Source organism: Durio zibethinus, chromosome 26 (genome assembly GCF_047325235.1).
Source record: "Durio zibethinus cultivar Kanyao isolate XHJ-2024 chromosome 26, ASM4732523v1, whole genome shotgun sequence".
NCBI lineage: Eukaryota > Viridiplantae > Streptophyta > Magnoliopsida > Malvales > Malvaceae > Durio > Durio zibethinus.
In genome coordinates this window covers 4,672,106-4,691,485 of record NC_143187.1, presented here as the reverse complement: position 1 = coordinate 4,691,485, position 19,380 = coordinate 4,672,106, and the positions used below count along the sequence as shown (strand labels likewise).

General features: G+C 32.2%; 2 protein-coding genes across 2 annotated transcripts; both read right to left on the bottom strand.

Moving 5' to 3' along the window:
* Nucleotides 1-4,941: 4,941 nt before the first annotated feature.
* LOC149511244 (LRR receptor-like serine/threonine-protein kinase IOS1) lies at nucleotides 4,942-13,266 on the bottom strand. Its single transcript, XM_089755125.1, has 22 exons — nucleotides 13,239-13,266; nucleotides 12,346-12,528; nucleotides 12,154-12,244; nucleotides 11,767-11,847; nucleotides 11,331-11,425; nucleotides 10,993-11,233; nucleotides 10,568-10,661; nucleotides 10,244-10,298; nucleotides 9,972-10,091; nucleotides 9,311-9,857; nucleotides 8,757-9,220; nucleotides 8,532-8,670; nucleotides 8,367-8,438; nucleotides 8,190-8,261; nucleotides 8,029-8,109; nucleotides 7,706-7,874; nucleotides 7,595-7,655; nucleotides 7,280-7,503; nucleotides 7,058-7,184; nucleotides 6,865-6,927; nucleotides 5,452-5,635; nucleotides 4,942-5,353 (listed from the first exon to the last, which is right to left on the bottom strand). Exons 1-22 carry the CDS (start codon nucleotides 13,264-13,266, stop codon nucleotides 4,942-4,944), a joined length of 3,603 nt encoding a protein of 1,200 aa, XP_089611251.1.
* A 68-nt stretch (nucleotides 13,267-13,334) lies between these two features.
* Nucleotides 13,335-18,728, bottom strand: LOC149511243 (LRR receptor-like serine/threonine-protein kinase IOS1). The gene is made up of 20 exons (XM_089755124.1): nucleotides 18,624-18,728; nucleotides 18,493-18,548; nucleotides 18,391-18,400; nucleotides 18,273-18,290; nucleotides 17,846-17,885; nucleotides 17,596-17,718; nucleotides 17,476-17,536; nucleotides 17,204-17,301; nucleotides 16,570-17,113; nucleotides 16,018-16,481; nucleotides 15,792-15,930; nucleotides 15,627-15,698; nucleotides 15,454-15,525; nucleotides 15,294-15,374; nucleotides 14,965-15,137; nucleotides 14,621-14,844; nucleotides 14,384-14,510; nucleotides 14,185-14,242; nucleotides 13,903-14,091; nucleotides 13,335-13,807 (listed from the first exon to the last, which is right to left on the bottom strand). Exons 1-20 carry the CDS (start codon nucleotides 18,726-18,728, stop codon nucleotides 13,396-13,398), a joined length of 3,066 nt encoding a protein of 1,021 aa, XP_089611250.1. The 3' UTR covers nucleotides 13,335-13,395.
* Nucleotides 18,729-19,380: the final 652 nt, after the last annotated feature.

The window sequence follows — 19,380 nt, the reverse complement described above, 5'->3', positions numbered from 1 at the left end:
GCTTCCGAATAAAAACATCCACTCACCAAACCCAAAAAATCATCAACAAAATTAATCCTAAAAGCAAAAGAAAAGAGGTTGTAAAATATAACGATAACCAAAGCTGATTCTTTTCTACAATCATCAATGGTAGGATAGATTTTGAAGTTTATCTTTCCTGTTTATTTGCAAGTGAAGTAAAAAAAAAACGTGGTTTATTTTTTGGGAAATTAATTTAAAGTAGTTAAATTTTTATAAAAAAAAAAAAAAAGTAAGATCCGCCTCTCTAAATTATTTAAAATAATTTTTGGTTATTTATTTTTTTGTCAAAATTTATTATGTCTTAATTCTCCATTTTTTGATCTAATGATTAAAGAGATTTTATGATGACATAAAATTCATGATTTCAGGTCAAGATCTCTTCGTCTTCCCCCTTTAAAGGCTATGCCTTCCTTTAAACCAAAAAAAAAAAAAATTTATTATGTCTTAACAATGTCTAAGTATAGTTAAGTCATACAAAAAATTTTGTAGTAACTCTAACCAAAAGGAATTTATGGAATCTAAACCCTCGTCACCGTTAACTATAGCATCAATTACAAAGAAAAATAACGGTCCTTCCGGCTCTTCTCACCGAAATCAGAAGGCACAACCGAGAAAGCAGGATAACTTTTCTTCTGATTATAAACCTCTTAAAAATTTGTATTGCACTGTATTAAGGGAGGGAGTGGAAGACATGTACATATATTTATTTATGTATATAAAATAAGATCCACTTCCACAAATGTAATTGGAATATTTACTTTTTTATTTTATTTTTCCCTTTTTTTTTGTAATTAATGCTATAATTAATTAATGGTTAAAAAGGATGAAGTTATAATTAGTTTTTTATTTTCTTATTTATTTTCTTTTTTGATGTATAAATAACTATAATTAATTAATGGTTAAAAAGGATGAAGTTTGACTCTGATCCAATTTCATTAAATTATTATTTTATTAATAAATAAAAACATTATTTTTATTTAATTGTAATTTTAAAAATATATTTAAAATTAATATGATATTAATATCTTAATTTTCTTTATATTTCAAAATATTTTTAAAAAATTTTGAGCTTCTTAGACTAGATAAATCGACCAGAGCTGATCCTGCTTGAACAAGACTTTTGAATAATTAATTGCACTTAATCAGACTTGGTCAATGGATAAGTTTACAATCAAACCGCCTTTGATATACTTGATGAAATAATTATTTCATTTATAATTACTTATTCAATAGTTCAAATCTAATTTTATTATAAAAGAAATAAAAAGTATTGTATCATTTATTTACTTGTATTATTTTTTAATATTTTGATTGTCATGACAGAAACATGAAAAAATTTTTATGTAGCATCAGTAATCAAACCTTTGAAATAAATTTTCATTATGAATAAATTATAATATGTGTTTCTTTAAAAATTATATTATATTGTGCAATATTTTCCTATATTTAATTTTGTCAACATTATATTAAATAACAAAATATTATAAATAAAAATAACAATAATATTATAATATTGATCCAACTGGTCCAGATTTACACCACTGATTTTGTTGCCTAGAGTGATAGTAAATCAGTTATATAGGCTAAATGGTCAAATTGTACATATATTTAGATACGATAGCTAAGTTTTTCAGAGTTTTTTCCTCAACCAAGGCACTCATTAATCTAATTTATTAAGTTGCAGTTGTTTTAAACATAATTCCTAAATTGACGTAGTATGTACACGTGGACTCCACCTAAGATAAAAAACAAAAAATATTTAATTAAGTATAATCCTCTCAAAATTCAATTAGAAATGATTTGTTCTGCTTCTCTATTATTAACAGAGATCAATCTTTTGGAATTTTAAAAGGGAAATTAATTTCAAGATCCTAAAACTCTAAGCACTAAGTTAAGGTGGGGGTAAAAAACCTATATTTATCTAGGAGATTAAACTGGGTTAATGCGATAATATGATAATTGAGAGTACATAAGACTCTGATAATGGTAATTGGATTTCAATTCTAGCTAGCAAGAGATTGAGAGTGTTTTTATCAATAGGGGAAATTGGTTTCTTTAATAAGAGCTCAAGTGTGATCAATTATAGTTATATAAGGTCTATGATTGATTTGCTTTTATTAAGGGAATGGATCTTATATATATTTTTTTACTTTGTGGTAAATGTTTGGTTTCATGAGATTTGGTTGATTCACGTTATGGGGTGGATTTTTGGAATTTGAGGCTGTAAAGCAAATTTAGGTTTGCTCTAGGTGGTGATGTTTCATTTCAATAATTGTGATAAATTTGATAGGTGACTGAGTTAGCTAATTTTGCAAACAACAGATTGAGTGGAAAAGAATTTTCATGATGATCTTGGGATGGAAGTGAACTTTGGTTTGGATGATGGAAAATGATAAGCTTATAAGGCAATTGTATTTAATTTCTTCTTGAAGTTTGCTGCGACCCCTGTTTTCTGGATCAACATCTGGATCATTTTGAGTGTTATCTCGCGAAATGGATATTGGGATGTTGGGAGGTTGCATAATGAGCCTTATGGAGAATATGCTGTTTTCTAGACGTGTCAAGAAAAGTTGCTATAGAGGGAATGATTTTGCAATGTGACTCAATACTATCCTTTTTTTTATCTTTAGTGGAGTCAAAAGTATCATGTATGTTCTCATGACATGTCCTTTTAATAGGTTTGAGTTTAAGGTTGGTTTTGAGTTAAAGGAAAACAAAGTAAGGCAATATGTGTAGGGGAATTAAGGGATCATTCTAGTTGAGTTTTGGCAATGTTTTTTTTTGGATTGCTTGGAAGATGTTAATATTGCTGATATCTAGGTAATTATAATGGTGCTGGAGGTTTTTCAAAGTCATCTTGGTTTGAAAAGTATTCTTTTTTTTGCTGATTCTCACTCAATGATAGCATTATCTTGGGTCTATAAAGTTTGAATTCAGACTTTGGAAGAAATGGGACACTGTGAATGAGATTGATAAGCTTAGTAAGAAGATTGGAGTGATTGATTTTGTTCATATGTTTAGAAAAGCTAATGTTTTGCTAACTCTTTAGATAAGTGGGGTGGATTGAGCTGGTTTCTTTTTTGTTTGGTTGTAAGCTATTTTGATTTTTAAAGGAAGATTTGGTATGAGCTGTTGTTGGCGTATTGAGGCTTTGTTTTACTGATCTTTTTGAACCAGGTTTTTATGTATTGTAATTGCTAACTTTTTATGAATAAAAATGATCTTTATGGTTGAGAAAAAAAAAATACAAACATAAACCAATTTAGTAGATTGTTTTAATTAATGATGCAAAATCCTCGTATATTTTTATATCAATTTTCTTCCTGTTTAGTGTTTTTTTTTTTTTTTGAAACAATTGATTTGTAATCTTCAAAGATCAAGTCTTTTACTTTATTTCAAAACCTCACCCGCATCCACAAAGGTTATATCTTGGAAATAATTTGCTTAATGGTGATTTTTTGCTTTCACTGTCAATGAAGGAAAACCATTCAAATGATCTAGTCAATGGGTATTTTTATTATTTAAAACTTTTTAAGGTATCTTTTTATTATGACAAAGAATTATCCATTGCTTACAGGAATTGCTGGATTTAGAAGGAGAACAACAAAGCTTAATCAAGAGTGACCTTAAACTGTTTTGTATTTGGATTTTTTTTTTCATTTTACTTTCTCAATATTTCATTTTTGGAGACTATTTTTTCATTCTTAGCCAATGTCCTTGCTGTTGGCAAAAGATAAAAATGAAAGAGAAATTAAATAGTCACAGACTCACCGAAATCGCAAGAAGCTGGAGAAGAGGGGGATTGGAAAAAGAAAAGTGATGGGGAATTTTTTTGCTGACAGGATTTAACTTGTACGCGCTTTTGGGAATAAAGTCTTAAAGCACACCATTCAAGGAAATAAGATTACAAAATACCTTTCTTTGGTAAAAAAACTCAAGTTTTTTATATCTAAAAGTTTATACTTATCTAACCATCAACTAGAGAGCAGAATGGTTCAAACCATGACACTTAAAATTATTTCTTTATATACATATATATATATATCTATATATATATCTATATATATATGTATATGTTGAGTGGACTTTTGATTGGAAAATATTTAAAATTATAACTAATATTTAAAGTATATATAAGAGAAGATATTCTAAATTTTAATATATATATATATATATATATATATATACTTACCAAGTCTTTGATTTAACAAGTCTAGCTATTATTGTAATTGATTTTTTTTTATTTTTAGTATTCAATTTTTAAAAAAAAAAACTACATCCTGGGTTAGTTGTTCTTTTAAGAGAGCAGTGTGGTCATCACTAGGTTAATTTTTTATATTTAATTCGTAGAAATTAAAAATTAGATAGATTTGATTTGTTCTAGTTGAAGAGGTCATAATTAATTCATAGGTATATCGTAACATGGAGAGGCCCAAATAACATCATGCTATTATTTGGAGAAAAAACTAATAATTTTTTTAACACTTAATAATAGTTAATAATTTTATTTTTTGATTTTAAAACATCAGTTTTATAAAAAAAAAAAAAAATAGCCAAAGATGAATAACACAATTTGAGGTGAAAGGAATACTTTTAAATAATGGACAATTAAAAAAGATTTTATTATCAATGTTTATATATGTATATGGATATGAATTTCAACTTTCATTTTGATGGGTTATAACCAATCAATTACATGAAACTCTTTACATAAAATATATATATATATATATATATATAATTTTCAACTAGTTGGGGATTTCTTTTGCAAAGAGCTAGATATATTGTGAAATTAATGTTTGAGTTTCTATTATCTTGGTGATACTTGGAAAAATAACTTTAAGACATGGCTCGATGAATAATTTGAATGTCCAATGAAATGCTGAATTCTTATTAATGTACAAAGCTTTCCGGTCCTGATCACCTTGGTAGAGTTATATCAGAATCAAAATTCAAGGATCCCATGGAAATTGATTCTAGCGATCCATCTTCATTCACTCCCTTTGTCCTACATATCTCTGCTAACAAACACTCTCTCAATTCCATTACCACATAATTCATTGTTGGCCTTTCCTTGGAAGCTGGAGATAAACAAGCCATTGCCACATCTATCGCTTTCTGTACTGAATTTATTTCAAAATCTCCTTGCAGCCTTGAATCCACAATGTTTTCGACGTCCCCGTTGGATAACATGGAACCAACCCAATGACTTATGTGAGCAGGCTCATCTATATTTCTTGCAATCACTGGCCGGTTTGTAATGATTTCCAAAAGAACTACCCCAAAGCTATAAACGTCACTTTTCTCTGTTAACCTGTTTGTTGTAGAATACCTGCATAGCCAAGCACGGAAACCAAGAAATTTACAGCAATGATCAGATGAGGTGGAAAAGAAATCAGAAACGATCTTCTCAAGACAAGATGTACTTACTCAGGGTCAAGGTATCCAGGGGTACCGACAACGACGGTGGATACATAAGAGACGCCTTCTAAACTTTTGGATAGCCCGAAATCAGATAGTTTAGCTTGCAAGTTTTCAGTTAATAAGATGTTGGTGGACTTTACATCTCGGTGGATGACGGGTGGTTTACAACCATGGTGTAAATAGTCCAGTCCTGCATTTTCATTTATTTTATGAATAATATTTAATTAACTGTAGAGACATGATATTCAAGCGAGGTATCATTGATTTTAATTCGAAAGTTTCATGATTTTATTTTATAAAAAATTATTTACAAATATGAATTTAAATTTTTATATATATACCATATGTGTTACAAATTTTTTTGTTAAAGCTTATCATTCACGTCTATAAACCTAATACAAAACATAAAGAACCAAAATTATAAAGTTGAGATTTTAAAAATAATTCTCACTACGTAATACTTATCTTTTAAGACATTTTAGAAGTGACTTCACATTAAAAGTCAAAATCTTGAAAGGACTCTCACCGCGTATAAACCCAACACATGACATATAGAATTAGAATCAGTGTTAGAATTTTAGAAATGACTCCACTATATTGCACCTACCCCTCAAGGATTATAAAGGTGACTCCATGTTAAGAGTTGAAATTTTAGAGTAAACTCTCACTATGTACTAGGCATTAAATTCTAAAGGTGACTTTCATAGGATAACATTTAGTTCTCTAAAATAAAATATTATAGAACACGATCACATTAAATATTGAAATCTTAGAAATGACTCTTGTAATGTAGCATTTGGTTTATTTCAACTGATGATTGCTTTGATATCATTTATACAAACCCAACACATAACACATAGAATTAGAATCAATGTTAGAATTTTAGAAATGACTCCATTTTATATCACCTAACCCTCAAGAATTTTAGAAATGACTCCATTGTATACCACATAACCTTCAAGGATTATAGAGGTGACTCCATATTAAGATCTGAGATTTTAGAGTAAACTCTCGTTATGTACTAAGCATTAAATTTTAGAAATAACTCTTATAGTATAATATTTAATTTTCTAGAATAAAAAATTATAGAATAAGATCACACAAAACATTAAAATTTTGGAAATGACTCTTGTAATGTAGCATTTAGTTCATTTCAATTAATGATTGTTTTGATATCATTTATAAAAACTCATATTCAATCTGTGAGAAATTATTTACTTTGAACAGAAAGTAATATATATATATATATTTTAAAGGTTGAATGTGAGTTTTTATATATATATATATATATATGAACCGTTATGATATATATACATATATATAATACTTTCTGTTCAAAGCAAATAATATTTTATAGGATTGAGGTGTTACATAATATTATATATTTCTTAAAAAATATAGGATTGAATGTTACATAACCTTGTGCTGCCTCCAGCGCGATTCGAAGTCTTCGTTCCCAATTCAAGACACTGCTACTGCTATCTGAATTGATAGTAAGTTATGAGTTAATCATCCCTTCTTTTTTTAAGTAAAGAAATTTAATCATATACAATATATCAAATATTCCGACTAATTAATGAAAATAGTGTGTAAAGTATTAATGAGTTCAAACCGGAGAGATACTCTAATAAGTTTCCTTTGGCCATGTACTCATAGATTAGCCCCATGTTGGTACCATCATCGCAATAACCAATAAGGGTAGTGAAATTTCTATGATGAACTCTCAAAAGAAGTTCCACCTATATATAATCATAAAATAAAACCCAAACTTTATTAGTTTGTTTATTTGTATGAATGAGGTTAAACTTTAGTATTAGCACTCGGGCTCTCATACCTCAGCTTCAAACTGCTTATACCCTTGACTAGATGATTCTGATAACATCTTAACTGCTACTTCAGTATCACCCAAGCAACCGTGGTAAACTGTTCCAAATCCTCCTTTCCCAATAACTCTCTCAAATTTGTTTGTGATCCTTTGGACATCAGAGTATGTAAAGTCTCGATTCTTTAACTCAATATTCTGGTATGGTTTTCTAGAGACCACAATCATTTTGCTTGCTGATGATTAAATTAAAACAGTTTCAATAAGCTCAAAACTGTTGAGAAAATCTTTCACAATAGCGTGAAAAAGATTTAACTTAACTAGTACATATATTTTGAAAGTTTTGTCCTACCGGATGGTTTTCTCCCTTTAAACCACCATGAGAGAGCTGAAACAATTATGAGGAAAGAAAGACCCGAAGCAACTGTTGGTACTAACGGAGCAACTCCAGTGTTGTTCTTCGTTGTCATGCATAAGTCCCTTGTACAAAGAATTTGATTTCCTTCCACACTTAATCATCAATTCCGTTGGCAAAGAGAAAAAGTAATTAGATTTGGATAAAAGGAATACTAACAAGTAACAACTGCCATCTGGTACATAAAGTTTCCTATACCAATCCCAATATGTAAGAATTTAACCACTCATGTGGTAAATTTGTCTTGAAGTTTGCTAAAGAGGAGATTAAAATAAACACAAGGAAATCGCTATCCAAAATCATAAATCATGGAAAGGATTGCATATATATATATATATATACATACTTTAATTGGAGCAAACCCCTGTTTGACTTTTCAATGAGTCCTGCGGGAACTGAACCATTTAGTGCGTTTCTTTCCAAGTTTCTGCAAAGATAGAGAACATATGTTCTTTAACTCCTTGCTCAAAATTTATATTTTTCAAGTCTAAATCCCAAATAACTTACAGGAAAGTCAAAGTTTGCAGTTGAGTTAAAAACTCGGGCACTGGTCCACTCAAATTATTGTTTGACAAGTCCCTGATATTGCAACAGAAATAGGTAAGCTTATATATATTTCTCGTCCATCATCCTTATATAGGATGATAACTGGCTATTTCATATGAGATGGAGATCGACACTTACAGATATTGTAATTGAGTGAGATTGACGATATTTAAGGGAATCTCTCCGGTCAAACCGCTAGAGGATAAATTCCTGATTTCATAAACAATAGTTTTATTGACAATAATAATGAAGTTATTTGAATAAAAATTAGTAGCTAACTTGATCTCTAAGGCACAGACTTACAAAGATATGATCCTAGGTGGATTGGAATCCTCGTAGCTGCAACTAAAACCTTCCCATGAGTATTCTTGGGGAGCACAAGGATCACCTTGCCAGTTTCTATTCAATCCATACTTTGATTTTATATTCATCATCGCATCAACTAACATATATATGTGAGAACAGGAGTTATATTATCAAAATGGTAGGGATGAAGAGAATCTGTCATTAGTTTTAGATTGCACATACCATCTTTTTGAAATGTTTGTGACTGTAGGAGCTTCTTTACTTTATAAGCCTCAAAGGCATTCAGGATGGGCGGATGGGTTGATCTTTTGGCTTTTACCATTGAAAACTGGCCTCCTTTTTCCGGTGTTGTGCTTTGTATAGTGTCTGCGCGCAAATATGTAGGACTATAAGCTGGAAACCAAAGCTCGTCATTGAAATAGGTGATGAACTCTCTGGACTGGTTAGCTTGGAGCTCTTCAAGTTCTGCAAGGTACATGTAAAAATAAAATTGGGCATTGGAATCAGAATCATAGATTGAAAAATTCAAGGGTTGACTAGCGTTGGCTGGTGTGCTGGCAGTCCTCATGGCAAGCAATGGTGGATCATAGTCGCTGTTAGGCGTAACGGAAGAAGAAGTACTTATTTGTCCCAAATCATTTCTTTGGTAAGGCGTCCAGACACGATCATAAACATCTTCTGGAAACCTGAGGCAAATTTCGCTCAATAATTAAGAGAGAAGCATCAAAAATTTCTTCTTCATTTATATTTATCAAAATTTTGAGTGAACAACTTACCTGAATGTTGAATCGGATGTTGAACCAAAATCATTCCTGAAGAAAAGTTCCAGTGATTCTTTTTCGGACTGAGTGTTGTATGTCGTGTTTTTCAAAGGCCTTAACTCTAGTGCTGATATGATAGGTATCCCTTTCCCAGTGTTCACAAGACAGACATGCCAATAGTTCGATTGAAGAGCATGAATGATTTCCTTGACTATAAGAGTAGATGCATCTTGAAATACCATTGTGGCCCATAAATTAGGTCCTAAATGTAGATCAAATTCTGGTGCTTCATTTTTTGTATCATAGTTTCCATACATGAAAGTTAGTCTGATTAAATATTTGTCACCCTTTGTGAGGTTTAGCATGTAACAGTTTCGGTCTCCTTCAGGAAAACTTCTAAGATACTCCAGTAACTGTTGCTGCTTCCCTGAATTGGATTGATCAGATATCCTATTACTTTTGCCAGTTTGGATGTATGGTGCATCTGAAGTATAAGTTATGCCTGTTGTGGTTTCGTTGTAGCTTGAACCTTCTGGCAACCCACAATCTAAGCTAATGAACCCTGGAAAGAAACATGGGGAGAAACTTACTTAACTGTTTCTGTTAGTTAAAGAGAATTGGAATTTATATATATATATATATATATATATATGTCCAGAGACTTAGATAGCCAAACCTGATTGATCCTGTGCATGAATCAAAAGTACCTGCAGAGCAAAGATGCTAAACAATAGGAAATGGCTTCTCATCCTCATTTGACTCACCAATTTCTCACAATTGAGTGCAAAGAAGTATACTATAACTCAAATACCACATAAGAACCAAGAACCATAATGGAAACACTGGTAAAAAAAAAACTTGGTCAATTGTTGTTGTAGATATTTTAAACACGAAAACAACTTTTTGTTTTTTTTAAGTTGAAGTCTTATGTAGTAGTATATATTTTACAATATATTTTTGTCAGGCCTTCCTTTTCTGTGGTACTGTTGAATGTTAGATTTATCTGTTGAACGTGAAATTGGTACACAGAAAAACATGACCAGAGATTTAAACAAGGAATTTACGGTGTAACAAGGGAAAGGTCTTAGTAATTAGCAGAATTTTTCGAAGGTAGGCGTGCTAGAAGGCTTTGTTTAATAATGACTTTTTCATTATGCCCGATGTTAAGTGCAACCTGCCTTTTGTGTCTTGATTGTTACTGTTTTAATTAAAAATTAATAAAATATTATACTTGGACTTAAGTGAGAATTAATTAATGTTGAATTTGTAAACCCTCTGCTGATGCCAAAGATGGGAAAGTTCAAGAATAGTCAGAATTTCCAGGAGTTGACAGGCTCTTGATGTTCCTCCAGAAGTTGAACAGGCACTTTATTTGGTACCATTGTAGAAAAATGAAAAGATAAAAAAATTAAAAGAAAATGTAATTTTTTTATCTATTAATTGATAGAGTTAAAAAATAAAAATAAAAATAAAATGATTTTATCATTATAACTTTTTATAAATAAAGATGAAAAGAATCTAAATATGATAAATAATTTTATAAATATGTAACATATGTTCACACCTCCTTATTGTTTTTAATTTAGAGTAATTTATTTTTGTTAATAATAATAGAAAATTATATATGTTTTTGTTCTCTTCTTTTTTTTTTTTCTACCAAAAACACTTAAAATTCGCTCTTTCTTTTTATTTTTCACCCTTCTCTATTCATCCTTCCACCCGTTTGCTCTACCAAGCACGTCATAAGTGGGATTAACAAAATAATTACTTCAGTTGGAGGCAGCTGAATTTTGTGGATGCTGTCAATCTGGGTCGTCAAACACTCATTTAATTCCGTCAAAACATAATTCATGGCTAGCCTTTTCGTCGATTTTGGAGATACACAAGCCATTGCTAGTTCGTTAATGGCTTTCTTCACATAAGTAATGTCAAAATCTCCTAACAATCTTGGGTCAACAAAGGTTTAGATATTGTCATTAGACAACATGAAACTAAACCATTTGCTGATGCGAGTAGTGTGATGATTATATGTTACTGTAAAAAGCTGGTCGGTTCGTCATAATCTCCAAAACGACTACGCACAAGCTATAGACGTCACTTTTCTCCGTTAACCTGTTTGATGTAGAATACCTGCATTACAAACATGTATTCCAGTTTGTTCCAATTGATTGTGGGAAGGGCCGGGGAAGGAGAAGTTTTGGGCAAAAACAAACGTAGAAAAATGAAACCCAAAACATGCGAAAATTTACATGATTTGATATATATTCATCTATTCTATAGTTATGATAGAAGTGGCCAACAATTCACGAGGAAGATGAAAAAAGATGTACTGTATCTTTTTCTTTAATAAACAAAGAGTTATTTTAGTGAGTCGGGTTTAGATATTGTTCAGTGTAGACACCTGCAATCCAATTCCCTATTAAGGCCGAACAAAAATAAGAACAGAAGGGCAGAAAGAACTAATTTTTCACAGACCAAAAAAATTCCCAAGAACCCCAGTTGCATCGGCAATCCCTGCATCCCTTCCTACAGCCTCCACCGTCATCACCCACCTAAACCACCACAAGCTCTAGCCAGAATCGAAAGTCCTACCCTCTCCCTTCAACGACCAAATCCGATCCCCATCCTCACCATTTTCACGTCTCTCCAGTACAGCCACCAGCAGCACCCAACACCTCAACCGAAACCAAGCCTACACTATCACCCACTGCCTAACATCACCTCTCTTGCCTCCACTAAAACCGACCCTAATCAGCAACCAGCAGCCCTCGCTGAAACTGCCATAACCTCGGCAGAACCTGTCGCCAAAAAAAGAAAAAAAAAACCACCGCTCACCTTCACGGCTCCAACCTACTGACCCGAAACAACCTCCCATACCTCGAACACAAATCAACCCAACACCATCAATACACAACAAAAAAATTAAAGCCACAAGAACAACAACAAAACCTACAAGCCACAAGATCCAAAAGAGGAGATGGGATTCTCGGTTTGGGTATAGTTTCAAGATTAAGGGAGAAAGTTTCCTTTTGGTAAGAAAAGAAAGAGACGAGGAAAGTTTATTGTTGTAACCACCACAACCGCCGGTGACAGTGGCGGTGACGAGCGGCGGCGAGGTTCCTTATTCGAATAAAAGGGTGAAAAGAAAGGAGAAAAAGAGGGTAACAATATATTAAAATTTCGGAAGGGTCGGACGATGGAAAACGACGGAAAAAGAGTGAGAAGCCGCTGACCTAGAGTTCAGATCTAGGAAAATCTAGCATGATTTACAGAAAACTGAGGCCGGAAACGAAAAGATGGGGGAAAAAAAGTCGAGAAAAAAATATGACGGATTTTCAACGCCGATCAACGGCGGCCAGCGACAAGGAACGGTGTTGACAACGGTGGAGCCGGCCGATATTGGGATTGTCAAGAGGACCGATTGTTTGTTTGTTTGGTTTTTTTTTTTTTTTTGTAAGGTGGAAGAAATGAATTAGGTTTAAAAAAAGAGGCAAGCGTTTGTATTAAAAAAATGCTGTCGAATTTCAACCCAGCGCCCAAAGAGCTTATTTCATTTGGGCCATATAACTTTTTTTTTTTAACTCAAAGCCCAAGTGAGATATATATATGTCTCTTGGGCACATATCGTTAATATTTATATATATATTTATATTTTTAATATATTGATAAATATAAAAATTATTTTTAATAAAAAAGAGAATATTTTAAAATAAAAATAATTTTTGGGTCGTTGCATACACTTAACAAGTCTAGCTTTTATTGTAATTGATTTTTTTATTTATAGTATTCAATTATTGTTTTTTAAAAAATTACATCTTGAGTTAATAGTTCTTTTAGAAGAATGATGTGATCATCAATAGGTTAATTTTTTATATTTATTTTTTAAAAATTATAAATAGATTTGATTTGTTCTAGTTGAAGAGGTCATAATTATTGAACTCACAAGTATCTCTTAACATGGAGAAACCCATGTAACATCATCATATCATTTGAAGAAAAAAAAATTAATCACGCCTTTTCTTTTCTTTTTTTTTTTTTTTTATGTTCATTTTTTTAAAACTTAATAATTGTTAATAATATACAAAGCTTTCCGGTCTAAATCACCTTGGTAGAGTTATACCAGAATCAAAATTCAAGGATCCCATGGCAATTGATTCTGGTGATTCATCTACATTCACTCCCCTTGTCCTATTTATCTCCGCTAACAAACACTCGCTCAATTCCGTCACCACATTATTCATTGTTGGCCTTCCCGTGGAAGCTGGAGATAAACAAGCCATTGCCACATCTATCGCTTTCCGTACAGAATTTATCTCAAAATCTCCTTGCAATCTTGAATCCACAATGTTTTGGATGTCCCCATCGGATAACATGGAACCAACCCAATGACTTATGTGAGCGGGCTCATCCATATTTCTTGCAAACACTGGCCGGTTTGTAATGATTTCCAAAAGAACTACCCCAAAGCTATAAACGTCACTTTTCTCAGTCAACCTGTTTGATGTAGAATACCTGCATTACCAAGCGTGGAAACCAACAAATTTGCAGCAGTCAGATAAGGTGGAAAAGAGATCAGAAACGATCATCTCAAGACAAGATGTACTTACTCAGGGTCAAGGTATCCAGGGGTACCCGCTACGACGGTGGATACATGAGAGACACCTTCGAAACTTCTGGATAGCCCGAAATCAGATAGTTTAGCTTGCAAGTTTTCAGTTAATAAGATGTTGCTAGACTTTACATCTCGGTGGATTATGGGTGGTTTGCAACCATGGTGTAAATACTCCAGTCCAGCATTTTCATTTATTTTTTTATATTACTTAATTAGTGAAATAAGCCAAAAAAGAAAAATGCAGAAATTATTATAGGTGAACTAGTACTAACCTTGTGCTGCCTCCAGCGCTATTCCAAGTCTTCCTTCCCAATTTAAGACACCGTTACTTTTATCTGAATTCATAGGAAGTTATGAGTTAATCAATCCTCCCTTTTTTTTTTCCTTTAATTTGAAGTAAAGAAATTTAACCGTATACAATACATCAAATCCAACGAATTACTGAAAATAGCGTGGTAAGTGTTTAATGTTCAAACCTGAGAGATACTCTGATAAGTTTCCTTTGGCCATGTACTCATAGATTAGCCCCGTGTTGGTGCCATCATCGCAATAACCAATAAGGGTAGTGAAATTTCTATGATGAACTCTCAAAAGAATCTCCACCTATATATATATATAATGATAAATTAAAACCCAAATTTTAATTAGTTTATATATATGTATCAATGAGGTCAAACCTTAATATTAGTACTCATGGGTCATGGCTCTCATACCTCAGCTTCAAACTGCTTATACCCTTGACTAGATGATTTTGATAACATCTTAACTGCTACTTCGGTATCACCCAAGCAACCGTGGTAAACTGTTCCAAATCCTCCTTTCCCAATAACTCTCTCAAAATTGTTTGTGATCCTTTGGACCTCAGAGTATGTAAATTGTCGATTCTTTAACTCATTCTGGTATGGTCTTCTAGAGTCCACAATCATTTCGCCTACTGCTGACAACATTAAAGCAGGTTCAATAAGCATATAACTGTCGAGAAAATCTTTCACAATAGCATGAAAAGGTTCATTTTTATGTTACTTAAGTACATATATTTTGTAAGATTTTGTCCTACCTGATGGTTTTGTCCCTTTATACCACGTCCATAAGACAGCTGAAACAATTATGATGAGGAGAAAAAGCACTGAAGCAACTGATGCCAATAACGGAACCACTACGGTACTGTTATTCTTCGACTTCGTTGTCATGCATGATTTCCATGTACAAGGAATTGGATTTTCGTCCACACTTAATCAATTCAGTTGACAAACAGAAAAAGTAAGACTTGGATAAAAGGACTTATAGCTATAAATTTGTTTTGATGTTTGCTAAAGAGGAGATTAAAATGAACACAAGGAAATTGCTATTCAAAATCATAGATCATGGAAAGGAATTCATATATACCTTAATTGTAGCAAACCCCTGTTTGACTTTTCAATGAGTCCTGCTGGAACTGAACCATTTAGTCCGTTTCTTGTCAAGTTTCTGCAAAGGTAGAGAAGAACGTTCTTTAACTCCTTATTCAAAATTTATATTTTTTAAGTCTAAATTCCAAGTAACTTACAGGATGATCAAAGATTGCAGTTGAGTTAAAAATTCGGGCACTCCTCCTTTCAAATAATTGTTTGATAAGTCCCTAGTATTGTAGCAGAATTAGTTAAGCTTATATTTCTCCTCCATCATCGTTATATAGGATGATAACTGGTTATTTCATATGAGATGGAGATCGACACTTACAGATATTGTAATTGAGTGAGATTGACGATATTTAAGGGAATCTCTCCGGTCAAACCTCTTGAGGATAAATTCCTGATTTAATAAATAATAGTTTTACTAATAATAATAATGAAGTTATTTGAATAAAAATTAGTAGCTAACTTCAACTCTAAAGCACAGACTTACAAAGATATGATCGTAGGTTGATTTGAATCATTATAGCTGCAATTAAGACCTTCCCATAAGTATTCTTTTGGAGCACAAGGATCACCTTGCCAGTTTCTATTCAATCCATACATTGATTTTATATTCATCATCGCATCAACTATCATATATATGTGAGAACAGGAGTTATATTAGCAGAATGATAGGTATGAAGAAATCTCTGTCATTAGTTTTAGAGTGCACATACCCTCTTTTTCAACAGTTTGTGGCTGTAGGAGCTCCTTTACTTCATAAGCCTCAAAGGCATTCAGGATGGGCGGATGGGTTGATCTTTCGGTTTTTACCATTGAAAACTGGCCTCCTTCTACCGGTTGTATGCTTAGTATAGTGTCTGCCCGCAAATATGTAGGACTAAAAGGTCCAAACCAAAGCGCGTCATTGAGATAGATGATGAACTCTCTGGACTGGTTAGCTTGGAGCTCTTCAAGTTCTGCAACGTGCATGTAAAAATAAAATGGGGAATTGGAATCAGAATCTTGGACGGTAAAATTCAAGGGTTGACTAGCGTTGGCTGGTGTGCTGGCAGTCCTCATGGCAAGCGATGGTGGATCATAATAGCTGGCATGCGTAACGGGAGAAGAGATACTTATTTGTCCCAAATCATTTCTTTGGTAAGGCGTCCAGATACGATCATAAACATCTTCTGGAAACCTGAGGCAAATTTCGCTCAATAATTAAGAGAGAAGCATAAAAAATCTTCTCTTCATTTATATTTACCAAAATTTTGAGAACAACTTGCCTGACTGTTGAATTGGATGTTGAACCAAAATAATTCCTGAAGAAAAGTTCCAGTGATTCTTTTTCGGACCGAGTGTTGTATGTCGTGTTTTTCAAAAGCCTGAACTCTAGTGCTGATATGATAGGTATCCCTTTCTCAGTGTTCACAAGACAGACATGCAAATAATTCGATTGAAGAACATGAATGAATTCCTTCACTATAAGAGTAGATGCATTTTGAAATACAATTGTGGCCCAGAAATTAGTTCCTAAATGTATATCAAATTCTGGTACCTTATTTTTTCCATCATAGTTTCCATACATGAAAGTTGTTCTGATTAAATATTTGTCACCCTTTGTGAGGTTTAGCATGTAACAGTTTCTGTCTCCTTCCGAAAAACTTCTAAGATACTCCAGTAACTGTTGCTGCTTGCCAGAATTGAATTCAGATATCCTATAGCTTTTGCCAGTTTGGATGTATGGTGCATCTGGAGTATAAGTTATGCCTGTTGTGGTTTCGTTGTAGCCTAAATCTTCTGGCCACCCACAATCTAAGCTAATGAACCCTGGAAAGAAACATGTGGAGAAACTTAGTTGTTTCTGTTAGTTAAAGAAAATTGGAATTGTTCTATATATGTCCAGAGACTTAGCCAAACCTGATTGATTCTGTGCATGAATCACAAGTGCCTGCAGAACAAAGATGCTAAACAATAGGAAATGACTTCTCATCCTCATTTGACTCTCCAGTTTCTCACTATTGAGAGCAAAGAAGTATCCTATAACTCAAATACTACATAAGAACCAAGTACCATATTGGAAAGAGACACTGGTACAAAAAAACTTGGTCAATTGTTGTTGTAGATATTTTAAACGTGAAAACAACTTTTATTTTTCTTTTTTCTTAAAGTATAAGTCTTAAGTAGTATACATTTTACAACATATTTTTGTCAGGCTTCCTTTTCTGTGGTACTGTTGTATGTTAGATTTATCTATTAAACGTGGAATTGGTACACAGACAAACATGACCAGAGATTAAACAAGAATTTACAGTGTACCAAGTAAAAGGTCTTAGCAATTAGTAGTATTTTTCGAAGGTAGGCTTGTGAGAAGTCTTCTTTTAAGAACGACTTGTTCATTATGCGTGATGCAAAGTGCACCCTCCCATTCGTGTCTTGATATATTGTTACCACACTTAAAAATTAAATGAAATATTATACTTAGACTTGTGTGATAATTAAATAATGTTAAGCAACAATTTGTAAAATATCTGCTGATCACATATGGAAAAGTTCAAGAACAGTTGGAATTTCCTAGAGTTGAACAAGCACTTGATATGGCCTAGTTTTAGGCAAATAATTAAGTCTGATGCAATACAATGTGAAATGTCTCAACTTTTAAACAGTGAAAATCGATTGCTACTTCTAACTTGTGCATGTTTTGAACATGAATAAAAAGAATTTTAAAAAAATCTATCAAACAAGATGATGTCAAATAATATAGCATTTTGCTTAAACTTACCAAAAAAAAAAAGGAACTTAATTCGAACTCACAAAACTTTAGAAAAGGCTTGCCTATGTATCCAGATACTAGGGATGATTTGAAATTATTTCGAATTTTGTTTCATCTGCAGAACTTGAATGTCAGTTGAAATAAATACAAAAAAGAAAGCAAAAAAAAAAAAAAAAGAACGTGAGTTGAAATGCTAAAATTCTATTGCAAACATACCAAATTGTCAGGAATCTCCTACTTAAAATGGACATGACATAATATTCAATAAAATAATACAAGAGTAAGTATTCAAACTTTTACATAGTCCAAGAGTACACAATCTTTATAAAAACACCTCAAATCCACTGAACGTGTAGCAAAGCATTAAAACGTATAGATGATAAAAACATGTCTAATTGACCCTGTCTATACCAATTGATTTTGCATATATAATTACCTAGTTAAAGGAATTACTTCAGTTCGCACCAGACGAATATTGTGGTTCCAATCAATCTGGGTCGACAAACACTCGTTTAATTAAGTTGAAACATAATTCATGGTTAGCCTTTTCGTCGAATTTGGAGATACACAAGCCATTGTCAGTTCATTAATGGCTTTCTTCATAGAAGTAATGTCAAATTCTCTTTGCAATCTTGGGTCAACAATGATTTCTATATTGTCATTAGACAACATGAAACTAACCCATTTGCTTATGTGAGTAGTGTGATGATTGTGCGTTTGTGTAAAAACTGGTCGGTTCGTGATGATCTCCAATTTTTTCCAATTGATTGTGGAAAGGGAAGGAAAAGTTTTGGGGGGCAAAATCAAACGTAGAAAATTGAAAACCAAAACATGCGAAGATTTACATGATTTGATATATATTCATCTATTCTATAGTTATTTAGAAATGGCTAAAGATTCACTAGGAAGAAGAAAAAAGATACACTGTATCTTTTTCTTTATTAAACAAAAAGAGTTATTTTGGTGAGATAGGTTTAGAATATTTCTTGGTACTTTAGCACCTTGGTGGTATTATATCAATTAAATATAATTAATAATGATAAGATTTAAAGAAAAACTATCAAAATACTAAAAAAAATGACAAACATATATAATTATAATTATCTTATACTAAAATTATTTTCATATATATAAGATCAATATAAAAATATTCAAATAAATATCTTAAATAAATATAAATAAATTAAATTAACCCAAAACTAATAATTATCAGAAAAAGAAAATGCAAACCTAACTAAAAATTCTTAACTTTAAATTACAGTATCTAAGTACCTCTTTCACCTCAATTTTTTTCAAGTACACATGTCATCGTGCTAAGTCATGT

Excerpts from the sequence above, each read along its gene's own strand:
- LOC149511244 (XM_089755125.1), bottom strand. The coding sequence starts at position 13,266 with ATGGGTTTCTCCATGTTAAGAGATACTT. Across the intron at positions 7,656-7,705 it reads AACAACACTGGAGTTGCTCC|CTCTCTCATGGTGGTTTAAA; the intron begins GTTAGTACCAAC and ends TAATTGTTTCAG. Across the intron at positions 5,354-5,451 it reads CCTGGATACCTTGACCCTGA|GTATTCTACAACAAACAGGT; the intron begins GTAAGTACATCT and ends TTGGCTATGCAG.
- LOC149511243 (XM_089755124.1), bottom strand. The coding sequence starts at position 18,728 with ATGTTGTCTAATGACAATATAGAAATCATTGTTGACCCAAGATTGCAA. Across the intron at positions 15,138-15,293 it reads AGGGGTTTGCTACAATTAAG|TGTGGACGAAAATCCAATTC; the intron begins GTATATATGAAT and ends GAATTGATTAAG. Across the intron at positions 14,092-14,184 it reads GGAATAGCGCTGGAGGCAGC|TGCTGGACTGGAGTATTTAC; the intron begins ACAAGGTTAGTA and ends AATAAATGAAAA.